This window comes from Phacochoerus africanus, chromosome 1 (genome assembly GCF_016906955.1).
Source record: "Phacochoerus africanus isolate WHEZ1 chromosome 1, ROS_Pafr_v1, whole genome shotgun sequence".
NCBI lineage: Eukaryota > Metazoa > Chordata > Mammalia > Artiodactyla > Suidae > Phacochoerus > Phacochoerus africanus.
This window is the reverse complement of record NC_062544.1, coordinates 146247264-146270883: the sequence shown is the minus strand read 5'-3', so window position 1 is coordinate 146270883 and position 23620 is coordinate 146247264. Positions and strand designations below refer to the sequence as shown.

The following is a 23620-nucleotide window of genomic DNA, read 5'->3' as shown; positions in this document are numbered from 1 at the left end:
GAGAGCAACTGGCCTCCTACCTGTCAGCACTGGAGCATAAGAGATGGATTCGGGGGTGGGGGTGGGAGGTATGAGCACCCAGGACCTGAAATGCATTCAGCCCGTGGTGCAGAGGTCAAGGCTCTCAGGCAGCCACAGCTGAGAAGCAGATCCTGCTCCCCAGGCCGCCGGAGGCTTTCCCCGCTTGACATCCGTGAGACAACAGAGCAGGCAGGGGGCAGGTGGCAGCCACAGAGGCAGCTGTTCGAGTGGATGCACTGCTAGAGTTGGAGGCCCAGTACTGGAGCCTGGGAGGGAGAGGATTTCACAGGCTTGGGGCTTTAGCGTCCCCGTCCAATTTTCTTTTCTGACCGGTGGCAAGAGCAAATGACAAAAGCGGCGAGGGGACAGCAAGGAACCCTTGGTTCTGCTTGGGAGGAGCAGAGGCCTTGGGCTAAGCCAGCTCCATTCTGGCTCTGGTCTCCACCATACACCTACTTTCACTACCCCACTGTTCTGCTTTCAAAGGATTCTCACGTCAGGCAAAACCTTGGACAGAAATAGAATCTTCTGTAGTTACAGTCCAGACAGCTCTCCCTAAGGGTGTGCCCCAAGACACCCAAGCAGGTTTAGAGGCTGGGGAAGTGCACACACACCAGCACACTTCTGGAGCAGCCCACCAGGCCTCCTTCACACCTCAGGGTCCAGCAGCAGTGAGGTACACTCAGCTGGGGTCCTCGAGAGGGGCAGGGAGCCCAGGCCACTTTCCCGGAGCTGGCTTCTGCCTTTTTCCTGGCCGACGTTCTTGACTGCTCACCAGCTTCTGATAGGAGCAGGGGGGCATCCTGTCTTTTCAAGCAAGACACTTACAGACAATTGTTAGGGAGCTCATCCGGGAAGCTGAAAGGGAGAGAGGAGTCTGTGTGCAGGACAGCCCGTTCCTGAATACTGCCACAGCCTGTTACCATCTGCCAGCTGCCAAAGTCTGTGGAGAGAGAGGATCCGGGCAGGGGATGGTCCACTGATCTGGGGCAGAGAGGAGAGAGAGGGGAGATGATGCAGTCAGTCACATGCCTGATGTGGGGGAGCCCTGGAGGAGGGGGGTGGTGCTTTGGTGGCCCTAGGACACAGCCACAAGGATCTGCTGGTGGAGCACCTGTAAAGTCAACCACTTTCTCCACAAGGGCAAAAACAGCAGGACAGGTTATGACCAAGAAAGAAGGGTACAGACCATAAGGCAGGCTCAGTTGTGACGACAGTGCTTCATGCATAGACAGAGAAGCAAACAAGAACAAGAGCAAAGCATGGCGACGAAGGTGAGCCAGCTACCAAAGCCTGGGGTCTGGGATGCCTGCCCTGGCTGCTGACAAATCAAATAAAATCTCAACAGCACCAAAGGCAGGGGAGCGAGGCTGGACGCATCAGGAACCAGGGAGGCAGGCTCTCTCCACAGCCCCTGGCATGCAGACCAGCAGGGTGGGCAACCTAGAACCCAGAACACTGAGGGCCTATCGGAGAGATGGGAGAACAAGCCTCTTGAGGACAGTGGGGGGTGGTGACCTAGATTGAAGAGTAAGGTGACAGGAGCCCTGAGGCCTCCCCTCTTCCACTGCAGTGCCTTCCAGGAGCCATAGTTTGTATTCACAAGCAAACTCCCTGGCTATGCCCAGAGGGAAGGGATGAATCAGGCAGTCAACTTGACAGCTTCATCAGGCCTTTTTCAAATGGAGGTTTGGGGGGTGCGGGGAGAGGCAAACTGTATCAGGAATCTACCACTGCTGCCGCCTCCTCACTCACAGCCAAGCCCTCTCTGTGTCTGGACAGTGGCCCAGCCGGTGGGGGAAGCGGGGAGGAGACAGGGAAACATCAAACAAGGCCCTTCCATCAGCCACCCCGGGTCCCAGTCCCCAGAGGTGCCTCATCTTTGATGCTTGACCCTTTATTCTTTAATTCAAGAATAGTGGAAAGTGCTCCCATTGGGACCGAGAAAGAGAGACAAAGCATGAAGAGTGGTATAGGGGGTGGGGAACTGAAAAATTCAGTGACCTTGCCCACACATGTGACTGGCGTCAAGGGCTCCTAGGCTGAGGAGACAGTCCCCATGGGTCCCCAGGTCAGCCTTATCCACCATCAGTTACCAAGCTGCGTGCAGCTCTGGCCAGCACAGCATCTCTGGTGATCCTAAAGCAGCCCGAGCTTAGAGACAGGGAAAGGGCAGTCAGACACTTGCCCCTAGTCCCACAGTGAGTGAGCACAAGAAGAGATTTCTAAAGCCCACTTGGGTTACAGATTTGTCCTGCACAGAACCACCTTGAGACCAGAGAAAACAGATGGCTTTCTACATTAAAGCTGCCACAAATCAGAAACCCCTGCAACAGAGACCTGCTACATTCATCATTCCTGCTCTGTTCTGGAAGATGTGTGACAGCGGCACCGCAGATGACACGGATGTGTTCCGCTACCTGGTGGAATTCTGGTGACCAACAGAGCAGGTCTTCCTTCCTTCTAGATGGAAAAACCTGGTAGGACTCACTGCATCTGTGGTGACCCTTTACTGTCTATAAATCAACCAGACCGCTGCCCAGGAGAGAGCACACGCCACAGTCTGGTGCCTACCCTGTGCTTCCCCTGGGTCAGGCTGGGGTGTTCAGTCAACACAAACCCTCTTGGGATCGTCCTGGCTCCACAGATCTCATCTACTGTTCAAACTTTAAGGCAGAGTTTCTCCTCCAGTTTTTGGGAAAACAACTGCTGAAGAGAAGAGTGTTGAAGGAATGTGAAGTGGAGGAGGTTGGGTAGGATGAGGCCCCCTGAAGTGGGGAACGTGGTGGTTTCTTAGGCTCCAACCCCACTCCCTAGGACTACCAGAGACTCACAGTGCCAATAGAAAAAATGAGAGATGGATAGAATGTAGTTAGAGGGGTCCCCAAGGCTAGTCCCTTCCCTGTACTTCCCGTGTCCAGCAGGTAGGACCACCAGGCAAGAACCATGCTTGAAGCGGCCAGGAGACAGCTCTGGTGTGGAGTGGGCAGCACAGAGAGAGACAGGGCATGTGATCCCAGGGGTCGAAAGCCAACTTTTCCATCTTTTTCAAGAGTGAGTGCACAGGCTCCACATGAATCTTTCCACTTGAGGCTTCCGTCAAAGGACTGCAGAGCAACCACTCAGTTCCTGGGTTTGAGAGCAAGGGGCTGTGCTAAGTAGAGACGTACTTGTCACTGCTAGCCTGGATTAGCTGACTAGAGGGGACACCTAAAGATGACAGGAAGCACCTGCATCTGAAGGTGAAAGAAGAAAGGAAAACCTTCAAGTTAGCTGCAGCACACAGGTAATGCAACCAGCTTTAATATGGCCCCACGCTCTTCTGCCCTGTGCCCTCACTCAAGTGCAAACAGAGCAGCGAGACGTTCCGTGCTCTGCCTCCTCCAATTTATCTACAGGACTGGAGGGAACAAGGGGCCAAGCCACCCTCAGATTAGAAAAAGGGACACTGACACTGCTTCCAAAGCCATCAGTCCACTTCCCCAGGGCTCAGACCTGTGCCCAGGAGGGTGGCTTCTTGGCACCACTTCACTCCCTGAAATGGACATGCCCAGGCTTCTCTTCATCGCACCAACAGAGTTAAACCCCCCACCCTCCCCCACACCTGCCAGACACCTACCCTGTGCCAGCTCAGGTGAGTGTGTTCAGGAAGCAGGTAACCGAATACCCATACAAACAGAGCTGGCCCAGCCCACACAGCTGATGAGAGAACAGAGAGGTCTGGCCTGAGGTACTTGATCTGGCCTTATTTTTACCTAGCTGCCCAGTGCCCAGAAAGAGCCCAGAGTCCCTCAGATACGAGACTGAGAAGGACAGGTCCTTAACCGCAACTACAGTTTACTGAGCATTTGTGGACAGGATGAATATTTACTATGTGTCAGGAACTCTGATCCATTTTCTCACTTGAACTCGAAATTATGAGGGCCAGGATCATTATCCCCACTTTAAAAAAAGGATTAAAAAAAAAAAAAAAAAGCTCAGAAAGGAAACATTCTATAGTTCCCTTGTGACACAGTGGGTTAAGGATCAGGCATTATCACTGAAGAGGCTCAGGTCCTTTTTGTGGTGTGGGTTTGATCCTTGGCCTGGGAACTTCCACATGCTGTAGGTACAGTCAAAAAAAAAGTGGGGAAGCATTTTTCCAAGTCACAAAGCTGGGAGTGGCAAAGATGGGACTGAAACCCAGGTCTGACCCAAACCCATGCTAGCCCCCTAATGTACTGATCTTCCTTTCTGATAAAGGGTGGGGGGTGCCTCAGAGACTGGCTCAGGGACAGACACATAACTTCCAACTAGAATAAAGCACAGAGCTTCTGATCTGTGGTTGGGAAAGAAGCCTTCATGTAATGCCTGGATGTGAGAAAGGAAGCACATGGAAAGCTGGACACCATTAGGGAAAGTGGCAGAAGACCAAGGGAGCATGGAGAAGGAGGCAAGAGGAAAGAACCCCAGGAAATGGAGCTGGAGCTTTGATCAGGTTGTGCCTGAAAGCTACCTTTTTTTCCAGTGGACTTTTCCACATGAACCAAGTGATATGTCTGAATTCCTGCAGGGAGTGAACATTTGACCAAGACCTAGAATCCTAGAATCAGAGAACTTGGATGTCACCTAATCTATATTTACCTCCCCACATCCAAGTCTCCAGATGATGGTCCCACATCCTCTGCCCAAGTGAATGCCTCCAGGAATGGGGCTTTGGGGAAGAGTTTTTCAGTTCAGTAAGGACCTGCCCCAAAGAATTGACTCAGAGATGGCTAGGGCAGGGTTTCCTAGATTTGAAAAATCATCACGCTCCCCTAGCCTGGACAGAGAAGGGGCGGGGGGGGGGGGAGAGACAGAGATAGAGAGCAAGCATCAACCAGGGAACTGAATTTAGCCCAAGAAGTCTTTTGGGGTTCCAACTTTTCTCTTCTGGGTTTCAAGCTGGCAGTGCCTTTAGGCTTCTCACCAATCACTCCTGGTCTGGAGCTGTGGCCCCAAGCAAGAACACATGAAACCTGGGACAGGAACCCTATGTGTTACTGAAAGCAATCTGGGTTCTCTGCCTCATTAAACACAGCTTGGGACAGAGCTGATGCAGTTACTGGTGGCAGAGAATGGGGAAAAAGCAGCCACCTGGGCAGCAGAGGTTGGTGCCTCTGTTGTCACTGAGCTATTCAATCATGTTGCTGGATGTCCCTCAGCCACGTTTACCTGCTCTTCAGACGGCCTGGCTTCAAGCTGGGCTCAGGCTCGGACAGTGCTGTGCTAGCAACCCCTTGGCCCTAAGGCCATCTGACTCTGGAGCAGAGACTACCACCAAAAGGAATGGGGTATGACATCAGGCCTGGGTCAGAATCAGCCCCCCTCAGAACCTTCTTCCCAACTCAACACTTACTTCTCAACTTCAAAAGAGGCTTCAACAGTTCCTTTCACAGGGAAATCCTGTCTCAAAAGAGATATGCTTGTGGTATTTGGGAATATGGAGCATATGAAATCCAGAGAATGCATATTGTGAGAGCAATTTTGGCTGTCACAGAGAGTTTTACTAAGGGGTTTCTTTCCATATAGTTCCCCCTTTGGCATTAAAAAGCTGACTGTCTACTGCCACATAAAAGAAGCACAAAAGCTAAGACAGGATCCCTCAGGCACTTTAAAAGAGACTAAGTTAATGTTAATGGAAATATATAATTAGAATGCTTCAAATCTGAGTAATCTAGTCTTTCAAAATCTGGCAAACAAGCATCCAATCCAGAACCTTGCTGCCTGGTCAGCCCAGCCTGGCTGCAAGCAGGCACTCCCAGAATAGATCAGCGAAGCTATCAAATGCCACACAGCAGTGCACCCCACGCCTTTCCAAGGTCTTATGCCCCACTTTGGTCCACTTATCCCAGCCTCCTTGACCAGGCCTCGGTTCACAGGGCTGTGAGATGAGGACGATACCCCCAATCCACCTCAACCCCCCAAGGGAGGGGCCCTGGTGGCCATCCTGGACCAGCCACAAGCATCTAAGCCACCCAGTGCAGGTGGTGGAGCACTGCTGAGACTGAGGGAAACGATCTTAAGACTGGAGACTAGGGTCTTTTGTCAGGAAGAAGGGAACGGTAAAAAGCTGGAGTGTATGATGGGGTGCTGTCTCAGTGGAGGAGCCCCCAGCTGGGGACAGTTAAGAGCAAACTACAACCTAGAGGACAAGAGCAATCTTCCGGCTTCCTTTCCAGTTGTCCAGCAATGTCGCACAGGCAGAAAAGGAGACAGGGATGATGAGCAAGAGCTCCAGCCCAGAAGAGCAAGGGTCGCGCAGTCCTGTGCAGCCCAGAGGAAAGCTTCGCGTGCAGACAAGCGTGGCACATGGGGGACGCGAACGAGCATGGCACGTGGACTTATTGGCCTGGCACCATCTCTGCTCGGCTGCTGCCATCAGACCCATGGGGATGGAGGGGCTGTAGCCTTTGTTTGACAGACAGCTCCTGTGCTGACACAGCAGTGCTCCAGGCTGAAGGGCTCACCTTCAGAGGCAAGCACACAGGAGCCCTCTGGACAGTGGAGCTGCTACTCACCACAGCTGACCCGCCAGCCTATGTGGGGAGGGTGCTCTTCCCCACCTTCCTCCATTGCCAGCTTTTACCCAGAAAGGAAAAACGGGAGGATAGCGATGGAAGGAGAGCTCAAGTTTTGGGTCTTTCCTTGCAATACACTTGTGACCCTGGGGCTCAGTTTCCTCTTTGATAACAGGTGTGCTATAAGGAAAGAGCTAAAATTCTGGAGCAGCATCCACAGAGCTGGGCTTGCATCTGGAGTGGACTCCACCACTCATCTTTCTGCTAAATGTCTCTTTCTCCCTGGAATTTATTAAGGACCTCCTGAGTTACAGACTGCTTTGCTCTCTCCAGAAGGACCAGATATTCTCAAGGCTTTGGAAAATAAAGTTATTCACAAGGTTCCTTCCTTGGGGGGTATGACATGGAAAAGTGGCAAGCAGTCAGCCAGGAAATGCTTTCCCCAAATGCCAGGCCATCCCTCAAATCGAAGACCTGCCCAATGCTCAGCTTTAATCTCATCTAGGAAACATCATTTCTGTAGCACACTCCAGCAACACCTGTCTGCCCTGGCTGAACTGCTCCCTTTCCAGGTATGTGGTCTCCAGAGCCACACACATTTAGCCTCGCTCCCTGTTGTTTGTTTTCCTCAGTACCCCACCAGTTGAAATGAGGAATCTGAGAGCCAGAGGCAACTCTGAGGATCTAGCTCCATCTCTATAATTGGAATGTGAAGTCCACAGGGGCCGAGACCTGGCAAAGGCATCAGGTGGAGCAGTCTCAGTGCCCTGCCTATCATCTCACACCTGCTGGATTCCCCATCTGAACCCCCAGGGCTCCAGGATAGACAAGTCTCAAAGCACTCCAAAACCAGCCCTTGCGCTGTATCCCAACATTTACCCATCCTCCAAACAGCGGGTGAGCCTGAAGGTTGTCAAGCCCTCTGGCCCCCTGGGTATACTGCCTACCAGGCCGCACACCCTGGGGCCCTGACCTAAGACACCACCTGTGGTACCAGCTTAGGTGCCGGGACCCATTCTCCAGCCTTATTAAGAGTGAAGGGCTAGCCCCCCCACCATTAGGACTTTGGAACTCCTCACCTGGGCTTGGGGACCTCCAGGGGACTGCTACCCATCCTGAAAAAGTTGTCAGAATGGTTCGAGGATGAGGAGCTGGAGGACTTGGCTTCCACCAGCCCCTGGTGGGAAAACAGGCGGTCCTCTGAGGACTGTGGCCGGTTCCAGAGCACACTCTGTGGAGAGGACGAGTGGCTCTTCCTCCTGCAGTGGAAAGACAGGGCTGGTGGCTAAGGGGCCACCTCAGGCAAGCCCTCTGCCCACTTGTTCTGAATCTCAGGGCCCAGTTTTTACTTCCACTGGAGAAATGCCACAGGGAAGTGGACACCCATCCGCACTCCCTGGGGCCTGGCCATGGACAAGAGCTGGGTGTTCACACAGACTGTGGCACCCAAACAATAATGGCCTTACTGGCCTCAGTGCACATGCCAGAAAGTGGATATTCTTTTTTTTTTTTCTTTTTAAGACCTCACCTATGGCATATGGAACTTCCTGGGCCAAGGATTGAATCCGAGTTGCAGCAACACCCAATCCTTTAACCCATTGTGCCAGGCTGGGGATGAAACCCATGCCTGCATAGCGAGCCAAGCAGCTGCTGTCAGATTCTTAACCCATTGTGCCACAGCGGGAGCTCCAGAAAATTTTTTTTTTCTTTTTCTGTCTTTTTAAGCCAGCAACCACGGTATATGGAAGTTCCCAGGCTAGGGTTCAGATTGGAGCTGTAGCTGTCGGCCTACACCACAGCCACAGCAACACTGGATCCAAGCCACGTCAGACCTACACTACAGCTGACAGCAATGCCAGATCCTTAACCCACTGAGTGAGGCCAGGGATCGAACCTGAATTCTCATGGATACTAGTCAGGTTTGTTACTGCTGAGCCACAATGGGAATTTCCAGAAATGGATTCTTAAGAAACACTATAGTGCCTTCCCTTCCCTCCAAATATTATACATAACCTTGAGCCCTTTGTCTGGTGAGGAAAGCATCTGATTCTCAAAGGAGCTGACCCCAAACAAGCTCCCAATTCCCAATCATCATTGTGTACTCACCCCCTTTATCCTTCTTCTAAACTGCCCACCCCCACCTCCTAGGCAAACCACACAAAGGAGTGCCCCCATTGAGGCCCTTTAGCACCAGCCTCCCCTCACCCCACCCAGTGCTGCAGCTTCTTCCTTCATCCCACAGGGAGCCCCAGCCCTGTATGCTCTCAGGCCACACGGCAGTGCCCCTCACCAACCAGATGGCTGGCCTCTGAGGCCCAGGAGTGACAGCAGGGCAGGGAGCTGAGCTCTCAGCACCACAGTCGGGGGCCCCTTTGTTCCTGGGGCTCCCTGGAGCCAGAGCTCAGGGTCCCAGCTGTGAGCAAACTTAGTTCCAGCCTGGCTCCTCACCAAGCTGCCTGAGTCTGTGCTCCTGCAGGGACCAACTCCACGGTCTCATAGGTGAAGCTCCCGGCGGCTCCTGGGGAGCTCTCCATGACCAGAGAGAAGTCGCTGCCAAGGCTGGTGGTGCTGCCACGGTCCTTTCGTCCTGAAAGAAGCCAGTGCTGTCAGTCAGCACATTATCTTCTCCCACTATAGGAACCCACCTCTTCTACACAATACATCTGGAAAAAAAAGTTTCTAGAACAGTCCCTACGTGTTGTATACTCAGAAGATGCATAGAGCAAGTCTGCTGGGGCCCATGACTCACTCAGCATGCAGATATCTTCCACGGTGAAGCCTGCATCCCGGGCTGGCAAACTCTTCCTCCTGTAAACAGAAGCCAGAATGGTGAACTCCAGATTGGGCTAGGACGCCTCTGTCTCCTCTATGCTGTCTATCTGGGGCAGAAGCTCCAGTTCACAGGAAACTCATGGAGACAAGTCCTACCTACAGTGTTGCAAAAGGCCAGGCCCACTTCTGGGAGGTGAGCAAAGCCTGCCTGCTCCCTATCAGCTCAGCCCCTCAGAGTTCAAGTAGGGCCCAACACACTAGGAGCTTGCATTTGGAAGGTAAGGGAATGCAGAAGACACCTATTCTCACAGGAGTCCTAAAGTAACTGCCAGGCAAGACCCTGTGTTTCCCAGGCTGGATGCAGACTTTGCTCCATGGTACTGGGCTGGGCAGACCAGTAGCCTAGGTGGGGCTGTAATTGGCTCAGGCCAGAGAGTCTTTTGCCTTGGGGTGGCATGGGGAGTGGGGAGACCTCCTGTCCTTGGGCTGGCTTTTCCCTGCAGCAATGCTCCCTGCTCTCCTTGTACAAGACAAGCCTCTTTCTTCACCCACTGGCCTTCCCCAGGTACCCCTACCTGCCCTCAGAGGGAAGGCAGGGAACAGGAGGCCAGCCTGTCAAGCATGCAGGGAAGCAGGGCAGGGTAAGACAGAGAGCCAGACCCCGCCTGCTCTGGCATAGCCCTGCCCAGAGCCTTGGTTCTGGTGTGAGGGCAGGCCTCCCCGTACCTCTGTGTCTTCAGAGCAGAGAACTCCTCAGAGATGATATGCTTCAAAAAATTGAAGCAGAAGAAGAAAATCTGAAGAAGAGACCAAAAAGCAGCACATGTGAGAAGACAGCCTTCTCTAGAGAGAAGGTTCAAGGTGGCAGAACTTTCAGAAGAGGACAGCCAGTGACCTTGTTCAACCCCCTGCTGGACAGCAGCCTGGCTCTAGACACCCCGCTGGATACTGTGGGGCAGAAATAGCTTGGGAGATGGAAGGCTTAGCAGGTCGGGCAGGTGTGCTTAGACCTGGATGGGCAGGAAGGGACTGTTTCTCTCCTGAGAATGTAAGACGTGAGCTGGTGATGCTTCAAACTACCTGCAACTCAACACACATGTTCTCAAGCTATTGAAAAGTATGGAGACAGTAGCTTCTCCCCTCAGCCTCTCCTGGGAAGCCTAGGGAGAGGCAGACAGCTGGGGGAGAGAGAATTTAGGACAAGATTAATGGACACGGCAGCAGCACAATGGAAGGGAAAGGGATCCGATTTGTAGGGGGAAATACCCAGAAGCAGTGGTTTAGGAGAACCAGGGTTGAGAGGCAGCCACTACCTGGCCCACAGCCTGCACTGCTCACAAACGGGAAGGGGCAGGACTAAGTCTGAGGGGAGCTGGGGCAGGAGGAAGCTCCTGACCTCTGACCCCACATCACCACCCCCACTTGTGTGAGCAAATTCTCTCTTCTCCCCTCCAGTCAGTGCCCTAGTCCAACAGGCCTCCATAAAGCACATACAAATGCAGTTTTCAAGCAAACTCCCCAGTGATTCTGAAAGGTGTGGTCCGTCAACCCCTCACTTGGAAAAATATCCATAGGGTATCCTAGAGCCCCCCACCTCGCCTCACATGATTTCTTCCAAAAATAAAAAAGGAGGGAGGCTGTCCAGGTGAGGTCAGTATGAAAACTAAATGTCTTTACCATAGACTTTTTACTTTTTTTTTCTGCTGCACATGTGGTGTGTAGAAGTTCCTGGGCCAGGGATCAAACCTGCACCACAGAAGTAACTAGAACCACAGCAGTGACAATGCTGGATCCTTAACCCACTGATCCACAAGGAAACTCCTGGACTTTTTACTCTTTAATATTCAAATGTGCTCTGTGAGCCTCAAAGGCAAAGAAGGGTTATGGAGTGATATTTAATAGGCCCCAGCTTTTCCTACTTTTTATTTTTTACAGTGTCAGTGTCTTGAGTACATGGGGGTAGGGAAAGGAGGGCTAGGAGAAAGGCCCCCATCCTGTCAACCTTCCCAGCTGAGGACTCCGTCTTGTTTATGCTGAGACATGGCCAGGGTTTGAATCCAGAACGCCATGGGCTGAGCCTCAACCCCTGCTCAATCTCTGAAAATGGAATCTGGCTTGCTCTGGGGTGGGGAGACAGCACAGAGGGCAGAAGGTCCTGAGACGTCAGCACCAGCAGGTCTCAAAATGAGAGGCTGAGAAGGGGCTTGATGTGCCAATTTCACTGCCAAAGTCACTGCCTCTGACAGAGTTTGGGATGGCCTCTGAGAAACAGGCTTACGAGCTCTGCAGATGCGATAAGTGCTCAGGAGAGGAGATTTGGAAGGGGAAAGAAACGGCCGAGAGGGAGGAACAAAAGCAGGCACAAGATAAGATGCACAGAAAGAGGCAACCTCAGGAGGGTGAGAAAGAGGCCTCAGGAAAATGGGATGGGGGGGCAGAAAGAGCCAACAGTACGTGGGCGTCTGGACTCATTCTCTCCCTGAGGCAGCAGGATCGACACTAAGAGACTCAAGGTTAATCACATCACCCAAGGTCACCCAGGTGATACAACTCCAGGTGTGTGTGTGTGTGTGTGAGAGAGAGAGAGAGAGAGAGAGAGAGAGAGAGAGAGAGAGAGAGAGAGAAACAGGCAGAAAACAAGAGGCAAAGACTGGGAAAAGCAGCCAAAAGGACGAGGCGTGGACAGGGCAGAGAGGAGAGAGGGACAGCACCTGACAGGATGGGGACCCACAGCCTACTGGCGTGTCTGGTCTGGGGCTGGGCTGGTGATGAGGAGCGGGCAGGACCCTTGTGCATGGATGGCCCTGGGGCTTAAAAGCTGCCAAGCAGGTGAGATGAGAGAAGAGAGGACAGGGAAGAGCTTCCGTAATTTTGCTGGAAGGATGAGGATGCACAGGAAAGGCCTTGGAAACTGGTTTCAGAGCTGAGTGCAGAAAACAAGGTCATGGTAAAAAGGACGGTGCGGAGGAGGCAGAGGACTGACATGTGAAGGTGACAGGGAACCTCTGAACCTCAGAGCCGGGCTACTGTGCTGGTGCTTTTCCTGCCAGGCTGCCTGACTCTAGCACACACCAGGCGAGGAACCGCCTCCAAAGTGGACCAGAGAGACCATCATCCTGACCCTCTCGTGAGTGGAGGGGCCAGAGTTTGCGGGCCCTGATGAGCACTCGCACACCACGAGTGGTACCCACCTCCTCTCCTTTGCTGAGCCGATCTACCAACATGTGCCTGAAACAAGAAGGCGAGGAGGTCAAAGCCCAGACAGGAGAACAGAGGGGGATTGGAGCCACAGGGACAGCACGTGGGGTGGGCCTGATCAGCACCTTCTGTCTTCACCTTTGACCCTGTCACAGGAGCCCCCACACCCACGCACATAAAAATGCAGTTCCCAATGTACGGCTCCCATCCCACCGCCTGACAGTCCCCACAGGCTCACCCAAAGAGGAACCAGTCATAGGCCACAGTCAGGTAGAGGATCTCAGCAGGCTTCAGGGATGCGTGAATGAGCCCATCCTGGAGGAGATGGGGACATGCGCCCAGATCAGAAAGAAGCCTCCCCATGACAGCCTCCTCTCCACGTCACAGCCACAGACCCAGTGACACCAGGCTGCCAGCAGCCTCAGGAGCAGGATTAAACACCACACCTGCTCTGGACACTCAAGGGCCCTCTGCTTAGAAGACAGTCCAAGGGTAGAACCTGGTAGGGCCTCCAAACACGCTCCCCACGCCCCGCCCCACCCCCCCCACCCCCCTGGACCCCATGGCCTCACCCATCTGTACTCACAGCCCACAGGGAAAGGCGCAGGAGAGAGATGAAGAGCGGTGTCCGATCCCAGCCTGAGATGCAGTGAACCAGCAGTCCGCTGTCATCTACTCATGAATGGAGCAGACATGGGCTGATGAGAGGGCATGTGCTGCTGCCCTGACCAGGCCACCTCACACCCACAGCCTAGCTTCAGGGGCTGCCAACCTGGCCACAGTGACCAGTTCAAGGATGGGCACCTGACCCAAACTGAGGCAATAAGCATGAGTTCTGGGACAGAGGCTGCCTCTCTCTTCTAGAAGAGGTAAGATGGCAGGAAACCAAGTCTGGAACACGTCCCACCACGAGGCTAACTGAACAGTAGGTATGAGAGAGTCTCTGTGGAATTTGTTGGGCACCTGCCTCTGCTCTTGGGCCTTCCTGGTTGTATAAATGAATACCTTTCCACTTGCTCAAGCAAGTGTGATCACACAGAAGTCCCAATTAATACAGGGGAATCAGAGTCAGGCTGCCCTAGGACACTGAGCGTGACGGGCTTATCCAGTCAATACAGCCAAACTGGCTGGAGAATCATCCAGAGAACAGGCCTTGTGCGGCTTGTGTGTGCCCAGAAGGGAGCCAGGACTCTCTGTCACCTTTCTGAACTGGAAGAGGCCACTGTGGCCCCCATACAAGGCTGATACTCAAAGCTCAAGACCAGCTGACCCAGTGCACAAACACCCTGTGTGTGGATCAGATGATAACAAGTTCATAATTTTGTTTTCTGGGATTTTGAGGACATAGAATAAAATCTTCCATTAACAAGGGATTCCCCAAATCCTTATCCCAAAGAGCAACCGGTGGGCATATGGCCCCAGTAAACACACATCTGCCATGTCAGGACCTGGGAACACCCAGAGGATACAATGGCTTAAGGTGAGCAGAAGCAGGAGTTCACGCTGTAGCTCAGCAGTAACGAACCTGACTAGGATCCATGAGGACGCAGGTTTGATCCCTGGCCTCGCTCAGTGGGTTAAGGATCTGGTGTTGCCATGAGTTGTGGTGTAGGTTGCAGACATAGCTTGGATCTAGCATTGCTGTGGCTGTGGTGTAGCCCGGCAGCTGTAGCTCCAGTTCAACCCCTAGCCTGGGAACGTCCATGTGCAATAAGTGTGGCCCTCAAAAGAAAAAAAAAATTTTTAAAGAAAAAATAAAAAAATAAAAAATAAAAAGGCAGGTAGAGGAAAACTCACCGTCACTATTAATTATAGAAAGCAGCAGTTTCAGGTAGTTTTGTGTTTGTTGTACTAGGTCCCAACTCTGTTGGAGAAGAAAAATAAAAGTATTCTAGGAATAGGTATTTAACACAGAATGGGAAAAAAGTATTTAAAAAATAAAATGCTAAGAGTAATTCTGGGGCAAGAAGTGGCCCAAGCTCTTGGTCACAGGTGACAGGTTGAAGATCCCAGACTCACTGAGACCTTGCCCCCACCTCTCCCTGCACCCTCAGTGCTCTAACCCAACCTGATGGTGAGGATGGGGAAACCACACACAGGCCTGGACAACCCACAGCCCCATACCAGCAGCAGCAGCAGCAGCAGCAGCCGGGAATTAGCCTTTGAGCCCTGGTCTCCTGGCACAGCTGTCCAGGGAGTTAACAGAAGCAAACAAAGAGCCGTGAGCCCAGGGCCACTGTCACCAAATGGGAAGAGCCATTTCTTCATCTGCTATCATATCACAGGAACTAAGGAGTACCAACTTTCGCATCAGTCACATTTAATTCACTTTTTAACGCTACTCCCTGCATACTGTCTCTTCATGATTAATAAATGAGGTCTGTTTGGTAGACAAAAATCTCTTAAAACTGGAGGCCCATGGGAGACAAAAAATAAGCAAACACCGTGGAGATCGGAACCTCTGTTGTAGCCTGAGCAAAAGGTCTAGACTAGATGCTCAGAGAAATAGTCCACGTTGGAATCCGGAACTCCAGGGAGGGGCCTGACCCAGTTCTGTGTCCCCTTCCCCCTAGCTGGGGACAGTCTCTTAACACAACTACTTCTCAGTGTCTGCAGCTGAGCAGGGAGGGCGGGGGATGCCAGCAAGAGCGCTCCCATGGGGGGCGAACATAGCACCTGTAATTGGAATGGTTTTCCCTGGAACTGAAAACAGGCTCATTTACCTGACCCTCCCATGGCCCCTGGAGAGTCCTGACCCACTTTGAGCAGCTCTAGAGGAAGCTACTGTAGCACTGCACTCATCACGTTATTATCCACACCAGCTCAGGGGTCCCTCCACATCTGGTTCAATGTGTCAGACCTGCCACTGCCAAGAGATTTCCTCTGAGCTGTGATTATGGTGGGCTGAGGAAGAGCAGGAGGGGTGAGAGCTATATAGCTGATAGCCTGGGGAGGCCAGGCAGGTGGGCAGTGACCAAGGACGAGTCTGCAGGGCCCCACAACCATGGTGGTGATTTGAGGGGGCCAGGGAGTGGCAGCAGACACCATCCGCCACTGTGTCCAGGCCCGAGGTCACACAGTTGAGCTGAGCTGAGTGGACCCAGCCCTGTGTCTACCTCATTCACTCAATGGTGAATCAATGGGACTTGGCCATGGGTGGGGGAGGAAGAGCAACCAGATCTCCAGCCTGTGCCTCCAGGTACATGGTGGAAGGCCTGGGAGTGCTGTGGGTTGGGGCCAATTCTGTTTTGAACTGGTAGCTTGAGGTTGAGGTGGCTGCACGAAGGGACCCATGGAGGTGAGGTAGGTGTGGATGGCCAGGAGAGGGCTAATGGAGGAGAGGAGAGATGGACCTGGAGGCTGAGGGGACCCATGATGAAGGGGCTGAAAGGGCAGAGCCCATGTCTGGCTGAGCAACACTGGAGGGGCAGCAGAAGCCGTGCTCCGCTGCTCCCGTATCTGGAATGTTAAGTGCATTCACCCCCTGAGCTAGCAAGCCAATAGCCTACTTCCTAATCATCATCATCATCCAACTGGTCTGGCATTTCAGTTAGGAGAACACGTTCATGAAGTGATCATATCTGAACCTCGTCACAACTCAGAAAGAGGCGTTGCCCAGTCCACTTTTTGATGGAAGTGAGGGTACTTGCTCAAGGCCACAGAGCCCTGCAAAGAGACCAGTGAGCTCATGTCCAAAGCCTCCATCCACTAGCAGACCTCACTTCGAGGGACCTTCCCAGAGACAAACATCCTTGGCAGCACCAATATGACACTGGCAATACCACCCTGCGGTTGGTACTGCTGGGGAAGCAATTCTCAGACCCACTCTCTACACATAAGGGGAAAGAACAGTACCAGAAGGAGAGTGACAGGGGCTGGAGGGGCCTGTTTGAGGGCTCTCCACACAGCAAGCTCAGAAGCAGGCCTGCGAGTTCCTCTGGCTACCCTACCTGTCTAGGGACAGCCTGGGACTTCAGGGCAGGAGACATACCCTCCTAACCCCCACCCTGTTCCTTCTCTAGGCCTCTGGGGCACAACAAACAACTCGCCCGCTCTGCATCCTAAGGCTCCTCTCCCAGAGAAACATCTGCAGGGAGAAGAGCCAATACCACTCAGACACGTCAAACTGTCTCGGAGCATCTGCTCTGTGGCCAGGGGCTGGACAAGATAAAACAGGATAAAAGCAAGGCCTCTAGCTTCACAGACCTGGTGATACTGGAACACAAAGCTGCCTAACAGGGAGTTCCCGTTGTGGCGCAGTGGTTAACGAATCCGACTAGGAACCATGAGGTTGCAGGTTCGGTCCCTGCCCTTGCTCAGTGGGTTAACGATCCGGCGTTGCCGTGAGCTGTGGTGTAGGTTGCAGACACGGCTCGGATCCCGTGTTGCTGTGGCTCTGGCGTAGGCCGGTGGCTACAGCTCCGATTCAACCCCTAGCCTGGGAACCTCCATATGCCGCGGGAGCGGCCCAAGAAATAGCAACAACAACAACAGACAAAAAGAGAAAAAAAAAAAAAAAAAGCTGCCTAACAGGAAGAGTTCAGGGCTGGACAGATGTGTCCAGACTGGGGGTTAGGATCAATGAGGAGGGAAATAGGATGCTTTCAAGGTATTCACTGGCTCAGCTTTTCCAGCTTAGGCTGGTTTCAGGGCTGGGAGGCACAAGCCATGGTTCCCCATCCTCCTGGAGCTTAGTCCATGGGAGACGTGGAAGCGGTTCTTGAAATCTCTAATTTAGGACTGTGGCTCAGTGGGAAACTCCAAGGTGGACATGCCCAGCAGCTGACGGGAATGTAGATGCAGGCATCCAGCCCAGCGGGGATGTGGGAGAGCAGGCACGTCAGGGAAGGCTTCCTGGAGTGGACATCTGAGCCAAATCAACCAGCCAAGAGGAGGTGGGGAGGGCCAGCCACGCGGAGGGCTCAGATGTGGGGAAGGCAATGGGAAGAACGAGGCTACTTGTCCTGGCTGAGGCAAGTGGCACCAGGACTGCTAACGGCCTGTGGGCCTGGATGGTGGGCTAAAGATGGTATCAATATGAATCCATCGAGTCAGACCAGGGCCCCTTCCTTGGCACACATGACAGAGGAGAGAAGCACAATGGAAATATCTTTAAGGTTTCTATAATCAAATCAGGTCAGGCAGCTCCATACTTCCTATGAAAGAACACACATTTAAAAGGTAAAATAAAAAAAGCCACTGAAGCCCAGAGCTGGAAAAGCAGACTCCATGAGGTCCTCCTCTGGAAACAGAAACCCCTAGTGGATGTAAATCTTTGAGTGAGTCACGTTCAGAAAGCTTTGATTTTCTGGGCCAAGAGCAAATCAGGAGAGAGTTAAACAAAGAAGCAGCTCCTCCCTTCCTAGGCTGTCAGAGGTCAGAGAGCACAAGCCAGGCTGCCTCTGCCTGGGGACTTGTGGGGCAGGCACCAGGGGTCCCCTCGGCGCCCTCCCTTATACTACCCTCACCTGATACTGGCTCCAGTCAATGTTCAGAGAGCAAGTCAGGAAGTCGGGGATGCTCAGGGGGGCATCGACGTAGTCCTGGGGGCAGAAAGACACCATGAGACACGGGTAGGCCACCAGGAGAAACCCTGGGGACTGGGCAGGCCGAGCCCCTGAAGCTGTGGCTACCACAGGCAGGCCAGATATCCTCCCACAGTGCTTGCCTTCTCTGTGCCACCCTGTGAGTGACAGCTTAAAAAAATCAAGGGACCAGGAGTTCCCACTGTGGTGCAGTGGGTTAAGGATCTGGTTTGTCTCTGGCTAGTCTTTATGGCGTTTCCACAGCTGGGGTGTAGGTCACAGATGTGGCTCAGATTTGATTGTTGGCCCAGGGAACTTCCATAAGCTGTGAGTGTGACTGAAAAAGAAAAAAAGAAAAAACAAAAAAAACCTCAAGGGACAAAATACTGCTGTCAAGTGGAACTTTTTAGTTGGCCGTTCAAGTATTTGCTGCTGAGATGGGGTGATCAATTGTATTCGGCCTCTGACAGCTCCTGTGCCTGCTCCCAGTAATTTGGGAAGGAGCAGACTGCTGCTCCTGCTCTTTCCACAGAGGGTGAGCAGAGCAGAAGGACTTCCACCTTGTCCCTAAAAGCTCCTTTAAAGAAACAGAGAAAGTAAGGGGGAGAGGAAGATGTGACTAATGAGAGTTTAAACATGTATATACAAGGAGAAAAGGGAGAGAAACAACCGAGACTCATTCAGGGAAGAGAAGAGAAACGGTAGTTGTTTTCCTTCAAAAGATTACTAGCTGTTGCCCATTCACAAAGAAACATAAGACTCAAGTTGAAGAAAGCTATTCTTCATACCTGCTTCCAGTTAAAAATAAGCCCTTCAGCCATGTAATCCCGATCCTTATATTCCTTGAAAAATTCACAGCCTGGAAAAGAGGGCAGAATTATGGCACCACCCTTCCTAGCCCCGTCTCCTGAGATGCCCCTGAGTGCTGAAGGACCGAGGCGGCCGCCAGCTCATACACTCCACACCAGGCCCCAGAGGAGGCCCAAAGCTGACATGAGTGGGGACTAGAACCGATGGGGGAGAGCTGGGGAACCAGCCTCCACACTCCTTGAGCTTCTAGTCACAGCCCTTCCTGATGAGGTACTGCCTGCCCACACACCTCTGTAGCTCTCTCCACCTCTGCTCACCAGCCGTTGGTCATTTCTCATTTCAAGTCCCTTGGTCCTAGGTGTCACTGAAGTGCCAACGGCCAGCAAACAAAAATGTGGCTTATAACATGAGCCCCACCAATACTTTCTCAGCAATGTACTTAGTTTCAGAGGCTTACCCTCTTATCTCTCTAACAGAGGCACACTTTGGAGATATCCTGGGTTCATCTCCAGCCCGCCACAATAAAGCAAATACTGCAACAAAGCGAGTCACACAAATACTCTGGTTTCCAAGTATATATAAGCTATGTTTACGCTATTAAATCTGCAACAGCATTATGTCTAACAAAAATGTATATACCTTAAATAAAAAATACTTTATTGCTAAAAAATGCTGACCATAATCTGAGTCTACTTTGAGCTGCAGCAGTAACATCAAAGATCACTGATCACAGGTCACTATAACAAATGTAATAATGAAAGTTTGAAACAGTTTGAGAATTATCAAAATATAACAGACACATGAAGTGCACCCACACTGTTGGAAGAATGGTGCCGAAAGACTTGACACGGGGTTGCTACAAAAAATGCAATACAGGAAGTCCCCTTGTGGCATGACAGGCTAAGAATCTTGCATTGCTGCAGCTGTGGTACAAGTTGCAGCTGCAACGCAGGCTGCAGTCTTGGTGTAGGTTTGATCCCTAGCCCAGGAACTTCTTCATGCCACAGGTGCAGCCAAAAAAATAAAAAAATTATTAAAAAAAGTGGGCATTCCCTTTGTGGCATAGTGGAAATGAATCTCACTAGCATCTATGAGGATGCAGGTTTGAACTGTGGCCTTGCTCAGTGGGTTAAGGATCCAGCATTGCTGTGAGCTGTGGTGTAGGTCGTAGACTCGACCCAGATCTCACGTGGCTGTGGCTGTGGCCAGCAGCTGTTCCCAATTAAACCCCTAGTCTGGGAACCTCCAAATGCTGCAGGAGCGGACCAAAAAAAAAAAAAAAAAGAAAAAAGAAAGAACAATTAAAAAAAAAAGTGGGAGTTCCCTTTGTGGCTCACCAGTTAACGATCCCTACTAGGATCCATGAGAATGTGGGTTCGATCTCTGTCCTCGCTCAGTGGGTTAAGGATCTGGCATTGCCACGAGCTATGGCATAGGTCACAGATGCAGCTCAGATCTGGAGTTGCTATGGCTGTGGTGTAGGCCTGTAGCACTGCAGCTCCAACTCGACCCCTAGCCTGGGAACTTCCATATGCCTTGGGTGAGGCCCTAAAAAAAAACAACATGTGAAGCGTAACAGTGTACCAACCTCCCAGGCTTTCGGTGAGGACTGGACACCCTCACTTTGGAGAGGCCCACAGACAGTGCCTGAAATGTGACAAGTGCTCAGGGGATACTTCCATCTCCAACAAACCTTGCTAAGATGTGTTTTCTGTATCATCTGCTAGAAAAATTTAGAATCTCCACCAGGGTAAGAGCTCAGGAACACACAGAACAACTGTGGAGAGAAAAGGGCCTTGGCAATATTCCCAGCTTCAAACCTCAGGCTTTCACTTCGCCTCTGTGACTCAAACAAGTTAACCTCTCTCTCCAAGCCTTGATTTTCTCATTTGTAAAGTTGTTACAGAACATATAAAACACCTGGCAAAGCACTGGTACAAGTGACAGCATGCTGGTGCCATCGTCATGCTGCTGCTGCAGTGAGAGCCTAGTGCAGCTGAGCTCTGCAGCTTGCACCCCAGGGTCGTGGGCCAGAGAGTGCCGAAGCAGCTTCCTGTGCACCCTCCGGAGAGCACCTGGCTCTGGCCACAGGTCCAAGCCTGGTGAGGTCCCCAAAGGCAACAAAACAGTTTCCTGAATTCTGTCAAAGCAGCCACAGGCCATGGACATTCACAGAACTCTCCAGCTGCTCTTGGACCAGCCTGTGTGCCCCGCAGGCCTGGCTCTCACCCCCAACACAGTCCTGCATCTGATCCCCTGGCCTCATGGCTGACTTGGAAGTCAGGAAACAATCCTTAGCTATAACACTTCAGCCTATTCTGGGTGCCTCACTGGGAGAAAGAAATCTGTCAGACAGATGTCCTGAGCTTATAAACCCAGGTTGAGAAGAGACACCAATTATCTCTCGGAACACCCGTGAAGAGCTCTGTTTTCCCAAACTTGAGCGCTCAAATCAACACTGCAGGCTCTGGGCTGAGCTCTGACTGGTTTCTGACGCAGAAGCAATTTACTGTGAGAAATGGAGAGAATTAAAACAGATTCGGTACCCTAGGCGATGCCCTGAGTTTCATTACCTGTGTGGGCTTCGAGGCCCATTGAGAGGCAAAGGGACAGGACCAAGAGTGAAGTGAGGACGGCCGTTCGCTCAAGAAGGAACCACAGCAGACACGCGCTGGGGAGTTTTTGGCTTGTCTATTTTGGTGCCCTGAGGAAGTGCTCCCAGACCACTTCTCATTTTCAAGGGCCAGTCTAAGCCAAAATTAGTTTGAGTTAGAACGTATAGCACCACAGTTCCTGTCTGGGCTTCAAAGCCATCAGAGGGCTCAACATAGACCCCTGAAACGGCAGCAGAGTGCACTTCAGGACTTGGTTTGCATGATGGCAATTTTGTTCCTCTCCCTTGGTGTGCAGGAATATAAGCATGTAAAGAAATTCAAACACAGCAGGTAAAAAAAAAGTGCTCCTCCTGCCCCCTCACCTGGGTGTACAATGGCACCCCCCGCCCCGGGCTTTCTTGTTCTTATTGCTCCCCCTTACTCGCCCCTCAACACATACACACACGACTATCAGATATGGTATGTAAATATTTGGGGAAGAGGGTAAAAAAACTCACACATAGATGGTATCATCTTACCATCTTGGCAAATTTCTTTCTTACCCTTTGGTGTGCTTTTTCTCTGACCGTTGAGACTGTGCTATTTAATTTCATATCTTGCTTATTAGTACCTTTTCTTTTTATCTTTTTTTTTTGTCTTTCTAGGGCCACACCTGCAACATATGGAGGTTCCAAGGCTAGGGGTCTAATCGAAGCTACAGCTGCCGGGCTATACCACAGCCACAGCAACTCAGGATCTGAACCTTGACTATGACCTACACACCTCACGGCAATGCTGGATCCCCAACCCACTGAGTGAGGCCAGGGATCAAACCTGCATCCTCCTGGATTCTAGTGTCAGATTCATTTCTGCTGAGCCATGACAGGAACTCCTAAGCATTTTTCTATGATAATGTAATATCTCATTCTACTAGTGATGGCTCTATCATCATTTACATAATCATTACTCTGAACACTGAAAACAGTTCCCATGTGTGGTTGGTATAAACACACATGATGGGAGTTCCTGTCGTGGCTCAGTGGTTAACAAATCCGACTAGGAACCATAAGGTTGCAGGTTCGGTCTCTGTGCTTGCTCAGTGGGTTAAGGATCCGGCATTGCCGTGAGCTGTGGTGTAGGTCGCAGATGTGGCTTGGATCCCACATTGCTGTGGCTGGGGTGTAGGCTGACAGCTACAGCTCCGATTAGACCCCTAGCCTGGGAACCTCCATATACCTTTTCTAGGAGCAGCCCTAGAAAAGACAAAAAAATAAAATAAAATAAACACACATGATGAACATCTTCAGCCCCAAGCTGGCTGGATTATGGATCAAAGGGTGGTAATATTTTGGGAGTCCTGTAACAAGTTGCCAAACCACAGCAGAAAGGATACTGCTACTTCTGTGGAGTGAAACAGTTTTTCCTAAACCAAGTCCTACTTAGGACCTGAATACAAATAAAGAAAGCTGATGCCTGGTTCCTCATCCACACAGACCTTGCCTGCTGGGCAGACGACCCCCAAAGCATCCCCTTAGAGTCAGGAGCCTGGTTTAAAGACCAGCTTTAGAGCTACATGATGGGTGCTACAGTGCAGACCCTGAGGGGACATCCGTGTCATGATACAGCTCTGGCCCCACAGAGCCCATGGCATCATCGTCACGGTCTGCACCTGCCCAAAGTGACCCTTTCCTCCCGTATAACCGCCACTCAGCCTGATGTCTACGATGGGCCTGGCACTTTAAAGTAAGCACCATTATCCTCATTTCATGAAGGATGAGACCAGTACTCAGACAGGTTAAGGGGACTCGTTCAAGGACACAGTGCTGGAGCTGAGATCCGTGCCCAGCTCTACATGCCACAAATGCTAATCTGGCAGAGAAGAGTGAGGAGAGACTCCAATGGAGGCCCATGTGAGAGCCAGGCTAGCTGGGGGCATGGCTGGGATACCATAAGCTCTAACCCATGAGGATACCCTCTCCACACCGGAGCCTGAGCTTCTATTAAGAAGGCCTCCTGGCTACACAGTGACCTGCTGTCACCAGTCTGCTCTTGCTATTGGCTACATAGTTCCAAGGAGACAGGATCCAGCACAGGATGGAAGGCAGATGCTAGTGCTGAGAAGCAGAAGAGAGGTTTCAAGGAGAAAGAGGTCACTTCCTGC

The 23620-nt window shown here is 51.8% G+C and overlaps 1 protein-coding gene across 12 annotated transcripts in view; it reads right to left on the bottom strand.

Moving 5' to 3' along the window:
• The window catches only part of MTMR14 (myotubularin related protein 14), a 45588-nt gene that overhangs the window by 2875 nt on the left and 19093 nt on the right, over positions 1-23620 (bottom strand). For 3 of the 12 annotated variants that reach the window (XM_047779995.1, XM_047780003.1, XM_047780069.1), the window contains 11 exons: positions 18844-18914; positions 17999-18073; positions 14328-14394; positions 13117-13202; positions 12769-12845; positions 12524-12560; positions 10059-10129; positions 9310-9368; positions 9009-9147; positions 7640-7819; positions 850-1005 (listed from right to left, as the gene is read on the bottom strand). In XM_047779995.1, the coding sequence (XP_047635951.1) occupies positions 850-1005; positions 7640-7819; positions 9009-9147; positions 9310-9368; positions 10059-10129; positions 12524-12560; positions 12769-12845; positions 13117-13202; positions 14328-14394; positions 17999-18073; positions 18844-18914 (1018 nt within the window). Of the gene's footprint in view, positions 1-849; positions 3151-3640; positions 3721-7639; positions 7820-9008; positions 9148-9309; positions 9369-10058; positions 10130-12523; positions 12561-12768; positions 12846-13116; positions 13203-14327; positions 14395-17998; positions 18074-18843; positions 18915-23620 lie in introns of those variants that run through there. The other 9 variants (XM_047780012.1, XM_047780021.1, XM_047780077.1 and 6 more) reach the window with 6 other exon arrangements.